The sequence below is a fragment of the Globicephala melas genome, chromosome 3, assembly GCF_963455315.2.
Source record: "Globicephala melas chromosome 3, mGloMel1.2, whole genome shotgun sequence".
In the NCBI taxonomy this organism is placed as follows: domain Eukaryota; kingdom Metazoa; phylum Chordata; class Mammalia; order Artiodactyla; family Delphinidae; genus Globicephala; species Globicephala melas.
In genome coordinates, this window is record NC_083316.1 from 162,908,631 (window position 1) to 162,927,108 (window position 18,478).

Genomic DNA, 18,478 nt, shown 5'->3' on the forward strand with positions numbered 1-18,478 from the left:
GGGCAGGCCGCCATGGGAGGGGGGCTCGGAGCTGTGTTGAGGAACTTCCGGGGTTAGAGGCCAGTGATGGGGCGTAGTTTGGGGGGTAGGGACTTGGGGTTGTGTGGGGGAGCTCAAGGCCACAATGAGCGAATGGTTGCGGGAGCCACTCATGACGGCAGCAGGGGCGAAAAGCGGCCCCCAACCCTCCCACTCTGCTCCCAGCCGAGCCTCCGCCCCAAGACTGCGGCCATGGCGTTGTGCGCGTGCTCTTGCGACTCCGGCTCTGCGTCTCTACGCCCCCGCGTGGCTAGTCCCGGAACTGCACACCCCGGAGGCGTACACAGCACCTCTGCCGCTCCGGCGCGGCCGCGAGGGTGCTGCAGCCCCGACGGGACGCACCGCCCCGGGCTTGTCCGCAAAAAGCGTTTATTCCCCGAAGTCTCCGAGCTGCGGACCAGAGGCCGGCCCCGGGTGGTCTGGCTTAGCCGCCGGGCGCGCCTAGAAGTGACTGAGGCCACTGTGCCGGGAGCTGCGCAGCGAGTTGCCCTCCCAAGCGCTCCTCATTAGGCCCAGCCCCCTGGGGCTGCCCTTGGCACCTGCCCTTGAAGGCAGGAGGCACAGCAGTTGGCGAAGCACAGCCCGGCGCAGCAAGATGTACACCCAGGGGTCCAGAATCTGGTTCCACGAGGCGAGGCGCACGGCCAAAAACAGTGGCTGCTGCAGGGAGCTGGAGCCCCAGCCCGCGATGGCCAGCACCACCAACACCTGTGGGAGAAGACAGTGTGAGCGGTGGGTGGTGTAACAAAAGGGCACCGGCGAAGGGTAGGGCTGAGATGGATGGGAGAGTGTCTGAAGGTAAGGAGGCTGTGAGGATGGACGGAACGTCACGGGGAGGGTAAATGGGAATCTAATTGGGAAGGAGCTGTGGAGAGAGGGGAGAAGAAGTGGGGGCCTTAGAGAGCGTGGCAGAAGCAAAGGCCTTCAGTGGGTGTGTGCTTGGGCAGGAAAGAAGTACCAGGTATCCCAAAGGACAGGGGATTGAAGGGGAGAAGAGAAAAGGGGTGGTGATGGTGGAAGGAAGCTAGGGAATGGAAGCACTTAGGTGGGTGGGGTTGGAGGAGAACCTTGCCTGGGTCGGGTGAACTACAAAGACCCCAGGAAGGAGTAAGATACGGGGACTGGGAGGAGGAGTGGGACGTCAGAGGAAGAGGGCAAAGGGTGGACTCTGGCAGGTGGGGCCTCGAGGGGGCAGTGCCCTGGCTGGGTCAGGGAGAGAGGACCCAGGTATCCCAGGATGGAAAAGGGTGGGAGAGGTCACGGCGGGCGTGGGAAGGAGCAGGGTTGGAGGGGCATGTGCGCCCCTCACCAGCAGGGGGCTCCAGCAGATGCACGACACCACCATGATGCCTACGAGCTGGCCCACCATCTCCACATCGTGGGCACGGGCTCGCCGCGCTGAGCCGCGGCCCAGGGAGCCGCCGGGGGCGGCGGAGGCCGAAGCGACGGACGAGGCGGACGAGGCGGACGAGGCGGAGGCCGGGCGGGGTCCGTGCCCTCCCCAGTGACGGCGGCTGTCGGGGCCTCCAGCCGGGAAGTGCCGTCGAGAGCGGCGGCACCAGCGGGCGCGCAGCAGGGCAAGGCCGCTGAGTGTGTTGCACACGAGCGCGGCGAGCAGCGAGGCCAAGCCGAGGCCGGCGAAAAGGCCGGCGAGCAACGACTGGCGCCAGCCTCCCGCCGGGCCCAGACCGATGAAGCACCACGTACCCGGGTACTGCAGCTCGTAGCGGCCCACGCGCGCCAATGGCAGCAGCGCCACGGCCAAGGCCAGAGCGGCCAGCGCGGCCAAAGCCAACCGCGCTCGGGCCAGCGAGACGCCGGCTGCGTGCAGCAGCGGCCGCGTGACGCCCACGCAGCGCTCCACGGCCATGCCGCAGCCCAGCAACAGCGGGCACAGGCCGAAAAAGACCATGCATCCGCCCAGGAAGTGGCAGGCGCCGCCGGCCGGCGAGCGCCCCGCCGCGTACAGGTGCAGCACCAGCGCACCCGGGATCACGTGGCCCACCAGGTCGGTGGCCAGCAGGCTGGCGACGAACAGCAGGAAGGTGGCTGCCGAGCGGCGGCGCCGCAGACGGCCCGCGACCTGCGCCAGCAGTGCCAGCGCCAGCACGTTGGACACGGCGCCCAGCGTCATGGAGAAGATGGGCAGCGCGGGCGACGCGCCCGCCAGGTCCGACAGCGGTCCGGCGGAGGCGTTGGAGGCCCCAGGTGCTGTACACGTGGTCGCCTCACCCGCCAGGCTCAGGTTGAGGGGCCCGTAAGGGCTCATGTCAGGTGCCGGGGGTGGGGCTGGGGAGAGGAGAGGAGGGGAAGGTGAGGTTCCACCATTGGCCTGGGACCAGCTGGTGGTCCCATCTCAGATCATCAGGACCCATCTCACCCTCCATGGAGTTCTTCTATGGACCCTCTGTCCATGGCAACTCCAAATGACTCTGGCTGCCCCATTCCTGATCCATTTGTCCTCTTCCTCTTACCAGCCCATCTCTTGCTCCAGGCTTCAGTCTTCCCTCATTGCCCCATCCACCAGGGTCACCTGGCTTCAGCCTCACCTGTCTCTGACCCCACCTCTGGGCTTTACCCACCCACTTCCTGACACCCACCTCCCATTTTGACAGCCAATTCCTGGCCCCCGGCCCCATCTGATACCCACTGACCAATTTCTTTCTTTCTTTTTTTTTTTTTTTGCGGTACGCGGGCCTCTCACTGTTATGGCCTCTCCCGTTGCGGAGCACAGGCTCCGGACACGCAGGCCCAGAGGCCATGGCTCACGGGCCTAGCCGCTCCGCGGCACACGGGATCCTCCTGGACGGGGGCACGAACCCGTGTCCCCTGCATCGGCAGGCGGACTCCCAACCACTGCGCCACCAGGGAAGCCCCCCACTGACCCATTTCTAATCCCAGGGCACCATCTGACCCCACTGCCCCATCTTTGACCATCACTATGTCACCTTTACTCCAGTCCCATCCTAGATGCTCACAACCCCACCTCTGCCACCTTGGGCACATCTCTCCCCGCCACACTGTCTCTTTCCCCAGGGCCACATCCCTGTTCCCATAAACCCATCCCTGTCCCCTTGGCCACATCTCTGTCCACACAGCCCCGTCCCTGTCCCCAGAGCCCCATCCTTGTCTCCCACACTCCCATCTCTGTCTCTCACCCAAGCCCTACCTCTGCCCACTGCTGCCTTACCCTGGATGCCCACAGTTCCGCTCCTGCCAGCTTCATGTCCCTGCCCCAGAGGCCTCAAGGCTAACCCGTCACCACCCACTCCTTGATAGCCCCTGGTGAGGGCTGAGAGGTCAGAACTGCCTGCTAGGTCATATGGGAAGGGAGGCTGGACAGACAGTAAGATCAACAGGGACAGAGAGATGGGCTGAGTCAAGGAACACAGGAAGGACAGGCTGGGGGAGCCATGGCCCCATCCTTTCATGCCTTCCTCCCCCACTGGAGATCCTCGTGCCCCAGCCTTCTTACCCGGAGCTGCCTGGGACGCAGGGTCCCCATCGCCTGCCGCTTGGTCCCTGCTGCCCCGCTGCACCGGCTGCCCTGCTGCGCCCTAGCCTGCTGCGCCCGAGCTCTCCGACAGGCCGCTCCCTCCCTCCCTCCCTCCCTCCCCGGGCGGCTCCTCGCTCCCAGCCTCCTCCCGCTGCCCGCTCCAGCCTCCAGGGGCCGTTCCACCCAGCGCACGCCTTCAGGGGGCCTGGGGTGACAGACACCCCCTTTTTGTACTCCTGGCAATGGTCATGGGCCGCTCCAGGCCCCAGCTCCCCTGAGTAAGGGGGGCTCTGAGAAGTTGGCCTGGCCCCCGTGACCCGCTCCCACTGGTGGGGCGGGAGCAGCCCCATTCCCTCCCAGGCGTGGGCCTCTCGCCTACCTCATTAATAAAGCGGATAAAATCTAAACAGTGGAAAACCTGAGTGTCGCCCAGGGCAGGCCGGGGCGGCTTAGTGGTGCTACTACCCCCACCGGGGCCGCAAGGTTGGAGGGCTAGCCCTGCGTGGGGACAGCAGCACCCCCTTGCCCTGCCAGAACCTTCATGCATGTTGGGTGGGTGGCGGTGGGCAGTGCCCTGGGTGGACCAGCTTGGGTCATGCCCAGACTGACCAGGAGATCCGCCCATTATTTACACAGGGGCTTAAAGCCTAGGCAAGGGCAGCGAGTCAAACTCTGGGAGGGAAGAGGGAGGAGGCTGAAGGGGGGCAGGGGAACCGGGAAGATCGGTGACCAGGGGACTGTCTCCTAGATCCTGCTTTAGGATGTGATGAGCACACACACGTCCCAAGCCACAGACAGCCACACCTGTGGGCACTCAGCTGCATCCTCACCTCCTGCCCTGAGAAGAAGGATCGCATCCCTGAGGGGCACACACACGGTCACACACCTGAAGATACACAATCATATCCCTTAACGCCCTGAGACCCCCCACCGTCATGGCCTGTTCCCAGCTCAGCAGCAGCCACGTGCCTTGGGCTCAGCCATCGTCACACTGAGACAGTCTCACCTCTAGCACCAGAGATGGGCCCACAGTTACTGACGCTAACACCCTGAAATAGAGCCCCCTGTGAGAGAGACCATCACACCCCTTAGTGCTGGCAAATGTAGTCTCACTCAGCACCTTGAGCGGTGCACACAACTGTTACCACTGACACAGCCCCCAGCCACACCCCAACATCACCCAGAGACCCCCCCTAACAGTCCAAGACAGGCCCCACAGGTACACACCACATACACCCAAGACACAAGGAGTGGCACCCCCTGGACACCCCGAGATCTGGCTGGTCACCCCCCGACCCTAGCAACAGCAACACCCAGAGGCACACATGCTGTCACACGGCCACACTCCACACAGAAGCCCTGCCAGTGACATCCACAAACACCCTGGAACGCGAAGACAGTCATCACGCCCCATTCCCTCAACACAGTCACAAACCACCAACACTCTGAGAGACACAGTCCTACCTCCTCAACACCCAGACTCACACAGCCTCACCCCTTCACAACCAGAACTGTATATTAGCACAGACACACGAAGTGCCCACAGGTGCCCAGCGATGCCCAGAGTAACCCGTCCCAGCCCCCATCCAGGTGGTCCTCCCCACTGCCCCCTCCCACGGCCCATTGCCTGCATATTGGAAATGGGGAGCGGGCGGGCTTAGACCTCCCCTCTCAACTTGCCCCCAAACATTCCTGTGGGGACCTCTGGCCTGCTTCCCTCCACTTCAATCCTTGCCCTTCCCTCCAGGTCTGGCCAGGACGCCACCCCCCACCCCACCCCCGCCCTTCCCTGATCCCTGCCTTAATCCTTAAGGATGAAGCGGGTTGTCAAAACAAGCACATCCGGTACAAAGTATGGCGCTCCACGGGCGCTGGCGGACCCCCCATGCCCAGAGTCAGCTGAGGTCGGGGTGCATCGTGACTCCCCCCCCCAGCCTCGGGGTGGGGTTCCTCTCCATCAACACACAGCGGGGCAGGCCTGAGACTCCATCTTCAGCCCACCCCATCTTTCTTTGTCCATGCCTCCTGGCCCTGGGGCTCTCCAAGGCCCTGGGGCTCTCCAGGGCCCTGGGTTGGAGCAGGCAAGGACCCACAGCCTCCCGCCCACCGTTCCCATCAGGCCAGGGGTGGCAAGAGCCTTGTTCGAGAGGAAGCAAGATTTGCACCCTCAGCAAGCCGAGAAGCTCCAGCCTTGCCTGGAAGCCTGGTGGCTTGCGGCCAAGAGCTTCCTCAGGCGGAACGGGTGGGAGGGGGCGGGCGGCTGGGGCCAGCTCCTAATTCAATTCGGAGCCCAAAGAGGATGGATTTCAGCTGCTGCATTCTTTCCCAGCCCCGGCCCACCCCCCTCTCCCATCCCGAAGCCGCCACGCAGGTCCAACAGCAGATTCTTTATCTTCCAGACGGCAAATTCAGATATGAAAGCCCACCACCATCATCCCTCCTGCCCCTTCTGTCCGGGGCTGAGCGGAGGGAGACACGGGGGCAGGAGAGGGAGGGCGTCTGGGGGCTTCACAGCAGACTCATGTTTCAAATGCAGAGGTAACAGACTCCATAGTGGGGGCTCCTCTGGGGGGACGGAGGTGGCGCAGGGGGAGGGTATTATTGCGTTTGCTGAGGGGGACACCCCCCTTCTGCATGCCCTGCGTCAGGAAACTAGGGAGGTCACGACCCCCCAAACAGAACCCAAGGCCCCAGGGAGATAGAGGGACCAGTTTGGCAGCTGAGGCGGAAAGTACTGGGGGCGGGGGTGGCCGCCCAATCTGGCTGGTCCCTCCCCGCGCCTGACCCGGCTGAGGTAGGTGGGGAACAGGGCGGGGGTGGGGTGGGGGGCTGGGGACCCCAGCCAGGCTGGGAACTGTTGAGGGGGTGGTACCGATTGGAGGTGGGCAGAGGTCGGGCCCCACTTCCGCTCCGCATCATCTTCGGGCTACTGAGCTGGGCCCGAGCTGGACGCTGGGGTCCAGCCCATGGTGTCTCCACCACAGAGGCTCCCACCAGGCCTGGCCCAAGTCATCTCAAGGTCCAGCGGGAGGCCTAGTAGCGGCCAACCTTGGCATCCCCAATGGCTCCCCAGACGTCAAAGACAAACTCATCCGGGAAGGCGAAGTCACCAAGCCGTTCATCCAGGGCCTCAGCCAGCTCGTCTGGGTTCCTTTTGTCCTTTCCAAGCTCTACCATGGTGGCCGCTGCGGGGGGCGGGGGGAGGGCAGCAGAATGGAGGCACAGATGACAGAGGTGCTCAGGGTGGACCCAGCCCCACAGGACCTAGAAGCTCCTTCCCCTAAACTCCACCCATCCCCAGACCCAGGCGCCGCCCACTCACCCAGCTCTGTGTCCCTGATGCCCATGTAACTCTCCAGCAGGTCATCCACCTTCTCAATGGCCTTCTCCTCAAAGGCTGACGGCTGGGGGGCGGGAAGAGGGACAACAACATCATAATAATGTGAATATAATTGTAATTGTACTTACTAAGTGCCTTGTACAATTTTTACCACTTTCGGTATAGAAACACACAGTTCATCCTCGTGACAACCGTGAAAGTGTCAGTATCACTATCCCCATTTTACAGATTAGGAAACTGAGGTCCACTTGCCCAAGAAAGGTCCCAGAGCTGGGAGGTGGGTTTGCATCCAGTGCCCAGAGCCCCTCAACTAAGAGGTGATGCGGCCGCCTATGAATTTCACAGGGAAGGGGGGCTGGGGCCCAGCTGGAACAACTCACCAGATCCTCTACTGTGGCAGGACCCCGGGATCGGAGCCGGAGGGTCCCTCGGCCAGTGCCCAGCTGGGGACCGGAGCCTGGGCGGCCACCCCCTGAACGCACACTGATCATGTCTGTGGGAGACAGGGAAGGGGTGAGGGCTGGAGAAGCCCAATTCCAGCATGTTCTGGGCAGGAACCCAGGCATCCCGGCCTCAGACAATCCTCCACCTTCTCCAAGCTTCTGTAGGCTTTGGGGGAATTGGAGGCTGAGGTGACCCCAGGAGGGCATGACTCCTGACTCAGGCTTGGGACAGGTATAGGAGGTGCAGCCAGGGGCTAGGAATGGAAAAGGCTGGAGGGGAGACTGGAGGGGGCCACTTCTCTTCCCAGGGCCTGAGGGACAGGAACGGGGTGGGTCCTGGGTCCCCAGCTGCTTTCCCCAAGGCCAAGGGGGTATAGCTGCTGGGCCACAGACCAGCCCTATCTGCCTGGGGAAGTGTGTCAGAGTCCCCCACCACCACCCCAGGGGCCTTGGGCCCATTCCTGAGAGTTAATGAAGCCAGACAAAAGAGTGGGGGCGCTGGCACTGGGCAGCCAAGCCTGGCTTCTTGCGGGGTGGGGAACTGGCCAGGGTTGGGGGCGCTTGGCTGGGCTAATGGCTCCTGGAAGCTGGGTGTGTGGGCAGCTTCCTCCTCGCCTCCATCCTCCTCCCAGGCTGGGCGGAGAGCCAGCAGCCCCTCCCCAGGGCAGGGTGGAGCTGCCCCCACCCCCTTTCCACTGTGACCCGCTGGGCTTGAGCACCACCTGCTGGTGGCCCTTGGCACTGCAACCAGGGCCCAAGTGAAGGGGACCATCCAGGCTGCAGGAGGCAGCTCCTCACCAAAGGCCTTTCGGGGCTCTGTGAGCTTCAGCGTGAAGGTGCGGCCTCGGGGCAGCTCCTTGAGCAGCCGGGCCACCTCGTAGTGCCGGCAGCCCAGCAGGCTCTGTCCGTTGATGGCCTCGATCATGTCACCCACGCTGATGAGCTGGATGTGGTCAATCACGCTGCCCTCCTTAATGCGCTGTGGGGAAAGGAGCTGTCAGCCCCTGTGGCTCTGCCGTTGGGTCCCATGGGTAGGCCTTACCCTCAGGACTCTGGGCGCCCCACCCCCAGGCACCTTGATGAAGGCATAGCCAGCCCCGTTGTCTGTGATGGTGAGCCCCAGCGCTTCCTCCGACTTGAACACCTCCACTTCCTTGTGCTGCCCCTTGACGTGGGCGAAGATGAAGTCCTCCAGCCCGATCTGGCCCCCCAGGAGCTTGTCCATGTCCACTTTGTGGGTGTTGAGGGTGCAGAACATCACCTACAGGGGTGGGAGATATTCAACCCTCGCCTCCTTCCTGTGCCCTTTGCTAATCGCCACCTGAGGGGGAAGCGAGGAGAGTTGGGAAAGGCCTGGGGGTCCCCATCACAGTGTCTGACCACCCCAGAGCCAGGGCAGGGCCCCACTAGGGCTGGCTTTCTGTCCTAGCAAAAACTCCCTGCTGTTTCCGGGGTACAGAGCCTGGCACACAGTGGGTGCTCAGAAAATGCTTGTGGAATGAATGAAGGGGCACAGATACCCATCCTGCCTACTGAGACCCCTGCATCTACTTCCTGCTCAGTCCCACTGTCACCTTCCTTGCTTCCCTTCCTTTGGCACCCAACGTCCTTGGGGTGGGAACTCCCAGTGAATCATGGAGAAGTGAATGTGGCACCTGACCTCCAGTCCCCACAATCCGCTGGGCTGCAAACCTCTCAATGTATGATGGGAATGTAGCATCCAGCCCTGGCCATCCATTCTCACAATCCACCGGGGCAGAGGCCTCCCAGTGCCTGATGGGGATTCAGCATCCAGTCCTGATCTCCAGTTCCCCACAATACATTGGGCTGCAGGTCTCCTAATGCCTGATAGGAACTCAGCATCCAGCTGTGGCCAACTGCCCCCACAATCCCCTGCGGCACAGGCCTCTCAAAGCCTGATGGGAATGCCGCCTCCGCCTGTGGCCTCCAGTTCACCACAAACCAATGGGGTACAGGCCTCCCAATGCCTGATGAAATTCAGCATCCAGCCCTGGCCTCCAGTTCCCCATAATTCACTGGGGTAAGGCCTCAGTATCTGCAGCTTCGCCACCTGAGCCACAGCTCACAAACAGGATGCCCGCTCAGGCTTCTCTCTAGCTCACCATCAGGGACCCTGGTGCCCGGCTCCCTAGTGGGTACCTCAGCGGCTGGCAGCCGGAAGGCCTCAGCAATCTTGCCGTACAGCTCCTTGACGTTGGTGAAGCCCTCGATGCGGCCAGTGGGGCTGCCATGGGCCAGCTGGGTGTGGAACACAAGGCGGGGCCGCAGGGCAGGGGGAGGGGGGGGCAAGCCCATTTGGGGGGCCCCTGCCCCACCTCCGCCCAGGGGCCCCGGCTCCCCCACACCCAGCCCACCACGGCCTGGCTCTGCCTCCTCATTTTCCACCAGAGGCGGCGCCTTTTTCCGCCGCCCCAGTCCCAGCGGCATGAGCAGCGAGAAGAGAGGGCACGCCCAGGAGATCTGCAGGACAGGAAAAGGGGCTCAGGGCCTGGGCAGTGGCCTCGGGCCGCCTCGCCCCTACAGGTCCAATGAAATATTTAGAACAGACTGGCCTCAGTTCGAAATCCGGTCCCAGCTCAGAGCCAGGCAAAGCAAGATGATTGGCCAAAGGAAACCCAGAAGAAACGCCCCATATAAGCGATTCAAACTACCACGAAGGCACGACTCTCTCTGAGTCCGCCCGTGTGTACCTATTTACACGTACTCTTTTTCCTCCTAATAAACACTTTACTTGTTTCACTTAAAAAAAAAAAAAATCCGGGGGCTTCCCTGGTGGCGCAGTGGTTGAGAGTCCGCCTGCCGATGCAGGGGACACGGGTTCGTGCCCCGGTCCGGGAAGATCCCACATGCCACGGAGCGGCTGGGCCCGTGAGCCATGGCCGCTGAGTCTGCGCGTCCGGAGCCTGTGCTCCGCAACGGGAGAGGCCACAACAGTGAGAAGCCCGCGTACCGCAAAAAAAAAAAAAAAAAAAATCCGGTCCCAGCACTTGCACAGAAGTAATAATATCAGCTAATATCTATCATAACCCCATGCTAACTGCTCTGTATCTTAACCCTCACACCACATCATGGGGACCATATTATCACCCCCACGATGTGATTATGTGATATACCGTAATATGTGATTATGCCCATTTAACAGATGCAAAAATGGAAACTCACAGCCTACATTTTCTCTTTTTTGTTCTACTGGTCACAGTCATTAATGCTGTGTGCTGAAAATTTCTGACTCCCCCCTTCAAAGCATGTAGGCAGATGGCACTTACTGGCCTCCTCGTGACTGGACAGGCATGTGACCAGTACTGGCCAGTGAGTTGTGAGAGGAAGTGACACATGACATTTCTAGGCTGAAGCATTTAATTACTGGAGCAAGAGCCTCCAGAAGTCCCTTTCTCCTGGTAGGGTGACCAGCCTCATTTGAGGTGGTGGTGGCCTCATCAGGCCAGGCTCTGAGTGATGACAATGAATGGAACCCCCCGCTGAGCTGCAATGGACATGTAGCAGGAACAAAAAAAAAATAAACCTTTGTTGAGTTTGGCCACTAAGATTTTGGAGATGTTTGTTATTGCAGCAAAACCTGTCCTGACTGACACACTTTTCTCTTTCCTCTCCCTCTACTCTCTTTCTTTCTCTCTTTCTCCCTCCCTCCCTTCTAACAAATGTTTTGGGCACTTACTATATCCCATGCACCAGTATGGATATTGCCTTCAATAAGACAAGCAAGGTTCCACATTTCCTTACCCGGAGTAAATAAGGAGCCTCTGATGAATGGTTGATGGATGAAGAAAACAACCCTATATGGATAAATCCTGAGAGTTTACAAATACACATACATACGTATGTGTATATATATAATATGTGTATGTGTTTAAGGAGATACATACACGTGTGTGTATATGTTTTAAAAAGCTTTAATTAGGGAATTCCCTGGCAGTCCAGTGGTTAGGACTCAGCCCTTTCACTGCCGGGCCTGGGTTTAATCCCTGGTTGGGGAACTAAGATCCTGCAAGCTGCATGGCACAGCCAAAAAAAAAAGAAAAAATCTTTAATTAATTATAATTCAGACTTCCCTGGTGGCACATTGGTTAAGAATCTGCCTGCCAATGCAGGGGACATGGATTCGAGCCCTGGGCTGGGAAGATCCCACATCCCGCGGAACAGCTAAGCCCGTGTGCCACAACTACTGAGCCTGTGCTCTAGAGCCCATGAGCTATAACTACTGGAGCCCACAATGAGAAGCCTGCACGCTGTGACGAAGAGTAGGCCCTGCTCGCCACAACTAGAGAAAGCCCACATGCAGCAACGAAGACCCAACACAGCCAAAAATAAATTAATTAATCAATTAATTAAAAAAACTATAATTCAAAGCTGTAATTAATAATTTCATAAAAGTGTGCTACCAAATGTACCTATGAAGGTGAGAAAAAATCTCTGAATAACTCAAGCTTATTATTGAACCACTGCACAAAATGTATGCTGGCAATATTTGAAAAACTTCTATTATTAAAAAAAAGAAAGAAAAAAAAAAAAAGACAAGCAACAAGGTCCATGACTAGGGCCACCATGAGCAGTTACACTGGTTGTTCACTGTGCAAAAGCACCAGACCCTGGTCTGGTGATGTGTCTGATGGGAGGAAGCGTGGCATTTTTCTAATTCATGCCTAAGGTGCTGCAGAAGGCTAGCTAGCTGGGGCTCTGTCCATGCTGTGCGGAAGCATAGTCCAGAGGAGAAGATATACAGTGAGCAAGCAAACATGTAAATATCTAATATAATTTCTAAGAATGCTATGAAGACAATAAAACAAGACAAGTTCTACAGACAAGGTCAGGGAGGGCCTCCCTGAGAAGGTGAGGATGAATCTGAGACTTGAAAGACAGGAAGAAATATCCATAGGAGGATATGAGGCAAGAACATTCGGGCAGAGAGAAGAGCCAGTGCAAAGGCCCTGAGGTGGGGATGTGCTTGGCATGTTTGAGGAACAGCAAGGAGGCATATGTGGTTGGATCAGAGTAAGGGGGACAACAGGAAAAGGTGAGGGCAGAGAAGTAACAGGCAGACTGTGCAGGGCCCTGTAGGCCAGAGGGAGAACTTGGGCTTTTGGCCTGAATGAGGTGGCAGTCAGGGGGGGTTCTGAGCAGACTCACAGATCAGCTGGAGACCAGTGTGGTTGATCGGAGTGAAGTGAGCAATGGGAGAACACGAAGACGGCAGGTAAAAGAGGTGACTCGGGGCGGGGTGGGGGGGGGAGGCTTGCAGGCTGGGAAAGAGTCCAGATTTAATTTTTAAGACACACGTCCAAAGTCACAGAAGCTGGCTGCACCCTCAGGTCTGATTCCCAAGCCCAAGTTCGTCACTGTGACGCTGTCCCATAAGTGACTCAATCTCTCTGGGCCTCAGATGCCTGGTCTGCAAATGGGGACGTTCCATCCGCCTGGTTGTGATGAGGATCAAATTATGCCAAATTATCTTTTTCTGTGTAAAGGGGACTTTCTGCTCCTCTTCCAGGGGGCCGTCCTGGATTCAGATGAGCGCCAGGGCTGCACCATCCTCATTCATTCATTCATTCATTCATCTGTTCTCCAACACCTCCTCTCCTCATTCATTCATTCATTCATTCATCTGTTCTCCAACACCTCCTCTAATATCACTGATCCAGCCCCATCAGCACTCACCTAGATCAGTGCAGTTGCCTTCTCTGTGTCTCCCAACTTCCACCCTTGCCCCCAACAGTCTCTTGTCAATCCAGCAGCCAGAGTGATACTGTAAAACATAACTCATATCACATCTGTCCTCTCCTCCAACCCCTCCCTGGGCTCCTACCTCACCTGGAGTAAAAGTCAATGTCCTCCCCTTGGCCCACAGGCCCCAAATGATCTGCCCACATTACCTGCATGCCCTCATCTCCTCCCACTTTCCCCCAGCTCATTCCCTCCAGCCACATGGGTCTCCTCCCTGTTCCTTCAACACACTAGGCGAAGTTCAGCCTCAGGGCCTTTGCACTGGCTGTGCCCTCTGGTATCCACACAACTCACTCTCTCACCTCTTTCAGGTGGAAAACATATTTCATTCATTTAGCTTGTTCATTGTCTCTTTTCTGAAAGGGCAGGGAACTCTGCCTGTCTTATTCATTCCTCTCTTAGTGCAGAAAACAGTGCTTGGCATATAGCAGCTGCTTAATAAATATTTGTGGAATGGATGAACGAATGATCCTAATATTCACCAGCCCACCAGTCTCTGTGCCCAGCTTCTCTGCAGCTCTGGGGAGCCACAGAAGCACAGGCTGTAGCATCTGCCCTCAGTAGGGTCTTGTCTCCCTGGCAAAAGTACGAGTCCTAACTCTGTAGTCCCTCATCCCTTGCTTCCCAGCATAATTCTGGACAGAATAAGTGCTTCATTTAGCAACGAAGATATTGTCATTTTGTTTTTCACTCCCCTCCTAATCAACGATGCTAAATGACTTTTAATACATTTATTAGCCATTTGGATTTGCCCTTCTGTGAACTGCCTGTTTAAAGTCTTTACCCATTTTTAAAAACTGCGTTTTTTATTGGTTTTTTGGTTTTTTTTTGCCACGCTGCATGGCTTGTGGAATCTTAGTTCTCCGATCAGGGACTAAATCTGTTTTGTTTTTGTTTTTGTTTTTTTTTTTTTTGGCGGTACACGGGCCTCTCACTGTTATGGCCTCTCCCGTTGCGGAGCACAGGCTCCGGACGCGCAGGCTCAGCGGCCATGGCTCACGGGCCTAGCCGCTCCGCGGCATGTGGGATCTTCCCAGACCGGGGCACGAACCCGTGACCCCTGCATCGGCAGGCAGACTCTCAACCACTGCGCCACCAGGGAAGCCCCTGAATCTGTTTTTAACTGCAATGCAAGCTATATGTTCTAGATACTAGAAATAAAATAATTCTGAATGAATAAACCAGTACTGCTCTGTCAAGTTATTTTACTACACTCAATGATGCTACCAAAACAAAATCAAAAACACCCAAAAAAACTCCCCCACATCAGCACCTCCTCTGGTTCCCCTCCAACCACCCCCCATACCTCTTAGCAGAATGCTAAGAACATAAATCTGAAACCTGGATTCACCACTTACTAGCTGTGTGACCTTGGGCAACTGTCTTAACCTCTCTGGGTTCCAAGGAAATCATACATGTGCTTGGAACAGTTCCTGGCACACAATAGGAGTTCCATAAATGCTGGTGACAATTACTACTATTTCCATCTGTATCATCTTTCAGTCAGTTGCCAAGATTCAAACTCCCTCCTTTCCCCAGGGTCCCTACATCCTGATCACCAATTCCCAACATCCTTACTCTGCCTACACTTGATGCCCTGGTTCATGCTGGCTTCGTGTCCTCACCCGGGAGAGGGTAATAATGGTGGTGAGGAAAGTGGGTGATTAATGAATTTGCTTTCCAGGCCAGAAGAAGCACAGTAGTGTGGGTTCAACTCCCACCCCTGTTACTTACCAGCTGTGTGGCTGTGGGGAAGTCACTTCACTTGATGGGGCCTCAGTTTCCTCATCTGAAAAACAGGCAGAATTCCTGTCTCTCAGAGTGCTTATGGGAATCCAAAGAGATTATGCAAGTAACTCAATTATCACTTTGCCTGACATCAATCTAAGGAAGTTGTTATTATTATTGTCATTATTGCTTCTTCCCTTGCCCTGCCCAGGAACATCCCGGTCCTCTCTGCCTGCCAAGGCCTACTCCAGGCCACCTCATCCAGGAAGCCTCCCCAGCTTGCCCCAGCCTGTTGGAACCGGCCCTGTGGTCCAAACTACTCAGGCCCATGAACTTAATTACATGTTGCCCTGGCAGAACTCTTGTCTTCCAGTCTTAGGTTGTTATTTAACTTCATGTCTCTATTTTAAAACATAAACCAGATAGCGTCACTCCCCAGCCTCAAATCTTACAACGGTTTCCCACCTGATGGAGGAAACCCCCAGACCCCTGCAGAATCACCGCTTTGGGTCCTCTCCTGCCCCAGGCACACCATGCCAAGATTGGTCCATCCTCAGAGCCTTTGCCTTGGCTGTGCCCCCTGCCTGATCTTTACTTCTTTCTGTCATTCAGATCTCGGCTCCCAAGTTACCTCCTCTGAGATTCCCCCTTTGCCCACAGATTCTACCATGCCACTCCTTCATATTCTATTCATAACATTTCTCACCCTCTGCAAGTATTTTCTTTATTTACTTGTTAATGTGTTTGTTGCCTGTTTCCCCCCCATTAGAATGGCAGCTTCCCAAGAGCAGGGATTTTTGTTGTGTTCACTATTGTATCCTCTGTGCCAAGAACAGTACCTGACACATAGTTGGTGCTTAAAAAATATGTGTAGAATGAATGAATGTGTCTTATGCCCTCATTCTGACCACTCTCTGAGTTCCCCTATCCTCAGAACATGCCCACTGTAGACCTGCTAACTGCCACCTCCCCACCACATTCCCAATCTCCCCTCAAACCTGAACACAGGTACGGAGAAAAGGAGTTTCAGCCCCGGGCATCGAGCAGGTTGGCTACAATCCCAGCATCCCCACCCTCTCTTCCCTGGGAAGGGCCTGAAACTCAACAAGCTCACAGCCATACAGAGTTGCAGTGAGGGGAGCAAAAAGTGGGGAAGGGGGTTCCTGGGAGCTCACAAAAGCTGGCGGGGGGACACCACGCCCAGGCTCCTCTTTCAGCAGGGTATTGCTTGAGAGAGGAGGGCAGGAGGGCCTCTGAATCAGTCTTGAAAAACCGGCTCCTGGGTGTTTCCAGGGAGAACGCCTACCGTCCTGGGCCCAGGCTTACCAGGGGGGCCCAAGAGGCACAGAACCTGGACCCCTGCCTATCTCTCCCGCAGATGTCACTCTCTTCTCAGGACCTAGGTATTCTGGCCTTGCCTTTCCAGCTCAGAGCACAAGGGCCATGGGGACAGCTTCCTGTTTGAGCAGCTGGTGAAAGCAAAGACCGGCAGGTGTGCCCCAGATGGCGTGTCTGGCTGGAGGGAGTGGAATGGAAGGAGCTGGTCAGAAACACCTGAGCTTTGGAGCCACCGGGCATCTCGTATAGTGGTGGAGACTCCAGTTCTGGACTCTAAGGCATGGGTTTGAGTCCCAGATCTGCCACTTACTCGCTGTGGGACCTTGGGCAAGTCACTCCACCTCTCTGGGTCTGCTGCTTCAGCTCTGAAAGAAGTAACAGCATCTTCCATGAGGTATTGAGAATCAATGATAAACATGTGGTAAATACCTCACACGGAAGTGTTCAATAAACGCTAGCCGGGGTGATTTTTTCATTATTATCTTCGGAACCTCGGTCCTCCCAAGGTCCCCGTAGGCCCTGGAGCATTGGGACTGGGCCAGCTTCGGGGAGTTGCCCGGGCAGGGCTCAGAAATACCGATCCTGAGCCTGTCCCCGCCGGGATGGGAACTGTCCAGAGGTGCAGGGGGCTGAGGTGCGGCTGGAGACCCCATCCCGGTGGCGGGAGGCGTTTACCCCTGCCCCCAGCGGGAAGGCAGGCGGCCCTCTGGGAAGGGGCCTCGGGCATCCCCCCGCTCAGCCTAGACTTCCAGCCGCGTCCATGGGGCCGGCCCCATACCGCAGAATCGGCCGGATCCCCGCGGGTCCGCGATCCCGCGGGTCCGCGCCGGGATCCCCCAAGCGGCCGCGATGCGCCCCGCCCGCGCGTGACACTCACCTGCGGCGCTGCCGCTACCGCCCTGTGAGCGCCGGGTTCGGCCCTCCGCAAACTCAGGCCGGGGCCTCTCCCTCAGCCACGACCGGGGGGCGGGGCCAGGGCCCGCGTCCGGTCAATCAGGAGCGGCCGCCCGGCGCTCGCGGCCAATCCGCTCCAAGCCACGCCGCCCCGCCCCGGGGGACCCGAAGGAAACATTCCAGAGGGATCCCTGCTCTTCGTGACACCTCCCCCGCGCCGCGGGGCGTTGGACCTTCCCGCCCCTCCTAAGCCGCGGCGGGCTGTACCACCGCAAGGCTGCGGAGGGGGGAGCTGCGGCTGGGGCCGGGCCAATCTCGGGGAAGGAAGGAGGCCAGCGGCCAATGGGAAGCTGGAGCCCCTTGACCACGTGCTGTTGGCTGGGTGTCCGTGTGGGGTGCCCTGGGTGGTAAGAGGGCGGGAGGCTGGTCGTGGGAGTCAGCTGACCGAGTTTGAGTTTCGGGGAGGGGATGCAAACTCCCAAAGTCCAGAAAAACGGACCCTTTAGGAGACCCTGGAGGGGGCCAAGGGCAGCCCCCAATCCAGTCCTCTGCCTGGCCTGCACATGCCCCAGCCCGGCCGTCCTCGGGGCGGTAAAAAGATGCATTCATTCTGGGCGGGCGGGGGACTGAGATGAATAGGGAGGGTCCCGAGTGTCCCTGCGTCCTGGATGGACAATGGACAAGGGCATTCATTCATTCATTCGCTCATCAAATATTAAATGTGCCCCTGCTCCGTGCCAGGCTCTGTCCTATCTCTACAGACACATTGACGAATAAGCTGACTGAATGTGTTCCTGGTAAAGGGAACAGGGCGTTTAAAGGCTTGGAGGTCGGACAGAGCGATACAGCACACTTTAGGAGAGTACAATATCGTAGGAACTAGCAAAGCAGCTAGCAAAGCACCTTTCGGGTGCAATGGAACGGAAAACAAGGGCAAGATAGCCTGTTCGCTTGCTGGCTGACCAACGAATATTTATTGAGCACATACTAAGTGCTAGATTACAAAGGGTGCCCAGCCAACCCAAGCCTCTGCCCTCAGGGAGCTGACTTTCATGAGCCTGTCTATTACATCTCTGTTCCTGCTCCCCGCAACCTCCCTGCTCCCGTCCCACTTCCGAGACTGGCACAGAGCAGGGTCTCAGTACACATGTGTGAATGAAAGAACTAGGTAATCTCACCATCTCCAGGTTTGGCTTGAAACCGGGATTTCTCCGGCAGGAGCAGGTCCAAGAAACAAAGACCCAAACGCACCTTGCCCTGGCGGAGAGGCTCAGTTCCTAGGACAGGTGAGATTGCCTTGTTCTAGGAACAAGCCAGCCACTCAGACAGCTGGGGCCGGACCAGGAGTTCGCTGTGTGTTCTGGGAATTGTAGTTCTTGGAGACCTCTAACTGTTCAAACCTCAATGAACGATTGGGTCTTTGCAGTTCCCTGGGTGAGC

The 18,478-nt window shown here is 57.6% G+C and overlaps 2 protein-coding genes across 9 annotated transcripts; both read right to left on the minus strand.

The window, feature by feature from the left end:
- Positions 1–430: 430 nt before the first annotated feature.
- Positions 431–2,501, minus strand: PTGER1 (prostaglandin E receptor 1). The gene is made up of 2 exons (XM_030879841.2): positions 1,349–2,501; positions 431–747 (listed from the first exon to the last, which is right to left on the minus strand). The coding sequence occupies exons 1-2, from the start codon at positions 2,306–2,308 to the stop codon at positions 481–483; spliced, it is 1,227 nt and encodes a 408-aa protein (XP_030735701.1). The 5' UTR covers positions 2,309–2,501; the 3' UTR covers positions 431–480.
- Positions 2,502–5,907: 3,406 nt separating this feature from the next.
- On the minus strand, positions 5,908–18,336 carry GIPC1 (GIPC PDZ domain containing family member 1). Of its 8 annotated transcripts, none has more exons than XM_060295586.2 (10): positions 18,217–18,297; positions 16,455–16,509; positions 14,813–14,867; positions 13,013–13,100; positions 9,479–9,799; positions 8,394–8,579; positions 8,117–8,297; positions 7,256–7,368; positions 6,858–6,939; positions 5,908–6,720 (listed from the first exon to the last, which is right to left on the minus strand). In XM_060295586.2, exons 5-10 carry the CDS (start codon positions 9,764–9,766, stop codon positions 6,569–6,571), a joined length of 1,002 nt encoding a protein of 333 aa, XP_060151569.1. In that variant the 5' UTR covers positions 9,767–9,799; positions 13,013–13,100; positions 14,813–14,867; positions 16,455–16,509; positions 18,217–18,297; the 3' UTR covers positions 5,908–6,568. The 8 variants fall into 8 exon arrangements, with proteins under 8 accessions (XP_060151569.1, XP_060151568.1, XP_030735698.1 ...); XM_060295585.2 differs by lacking the exon at positions 18,217–18,297 and adding an exon at positions 17,022–17,292; XM_030879838.2 differs by lacking the exon at positions 16,455–16,509 and having other exon boundaries at positions 18,217–18,336.
- Between the last annotated feature and the right edge of the window lie 142 nt (positions 18,337–18,478).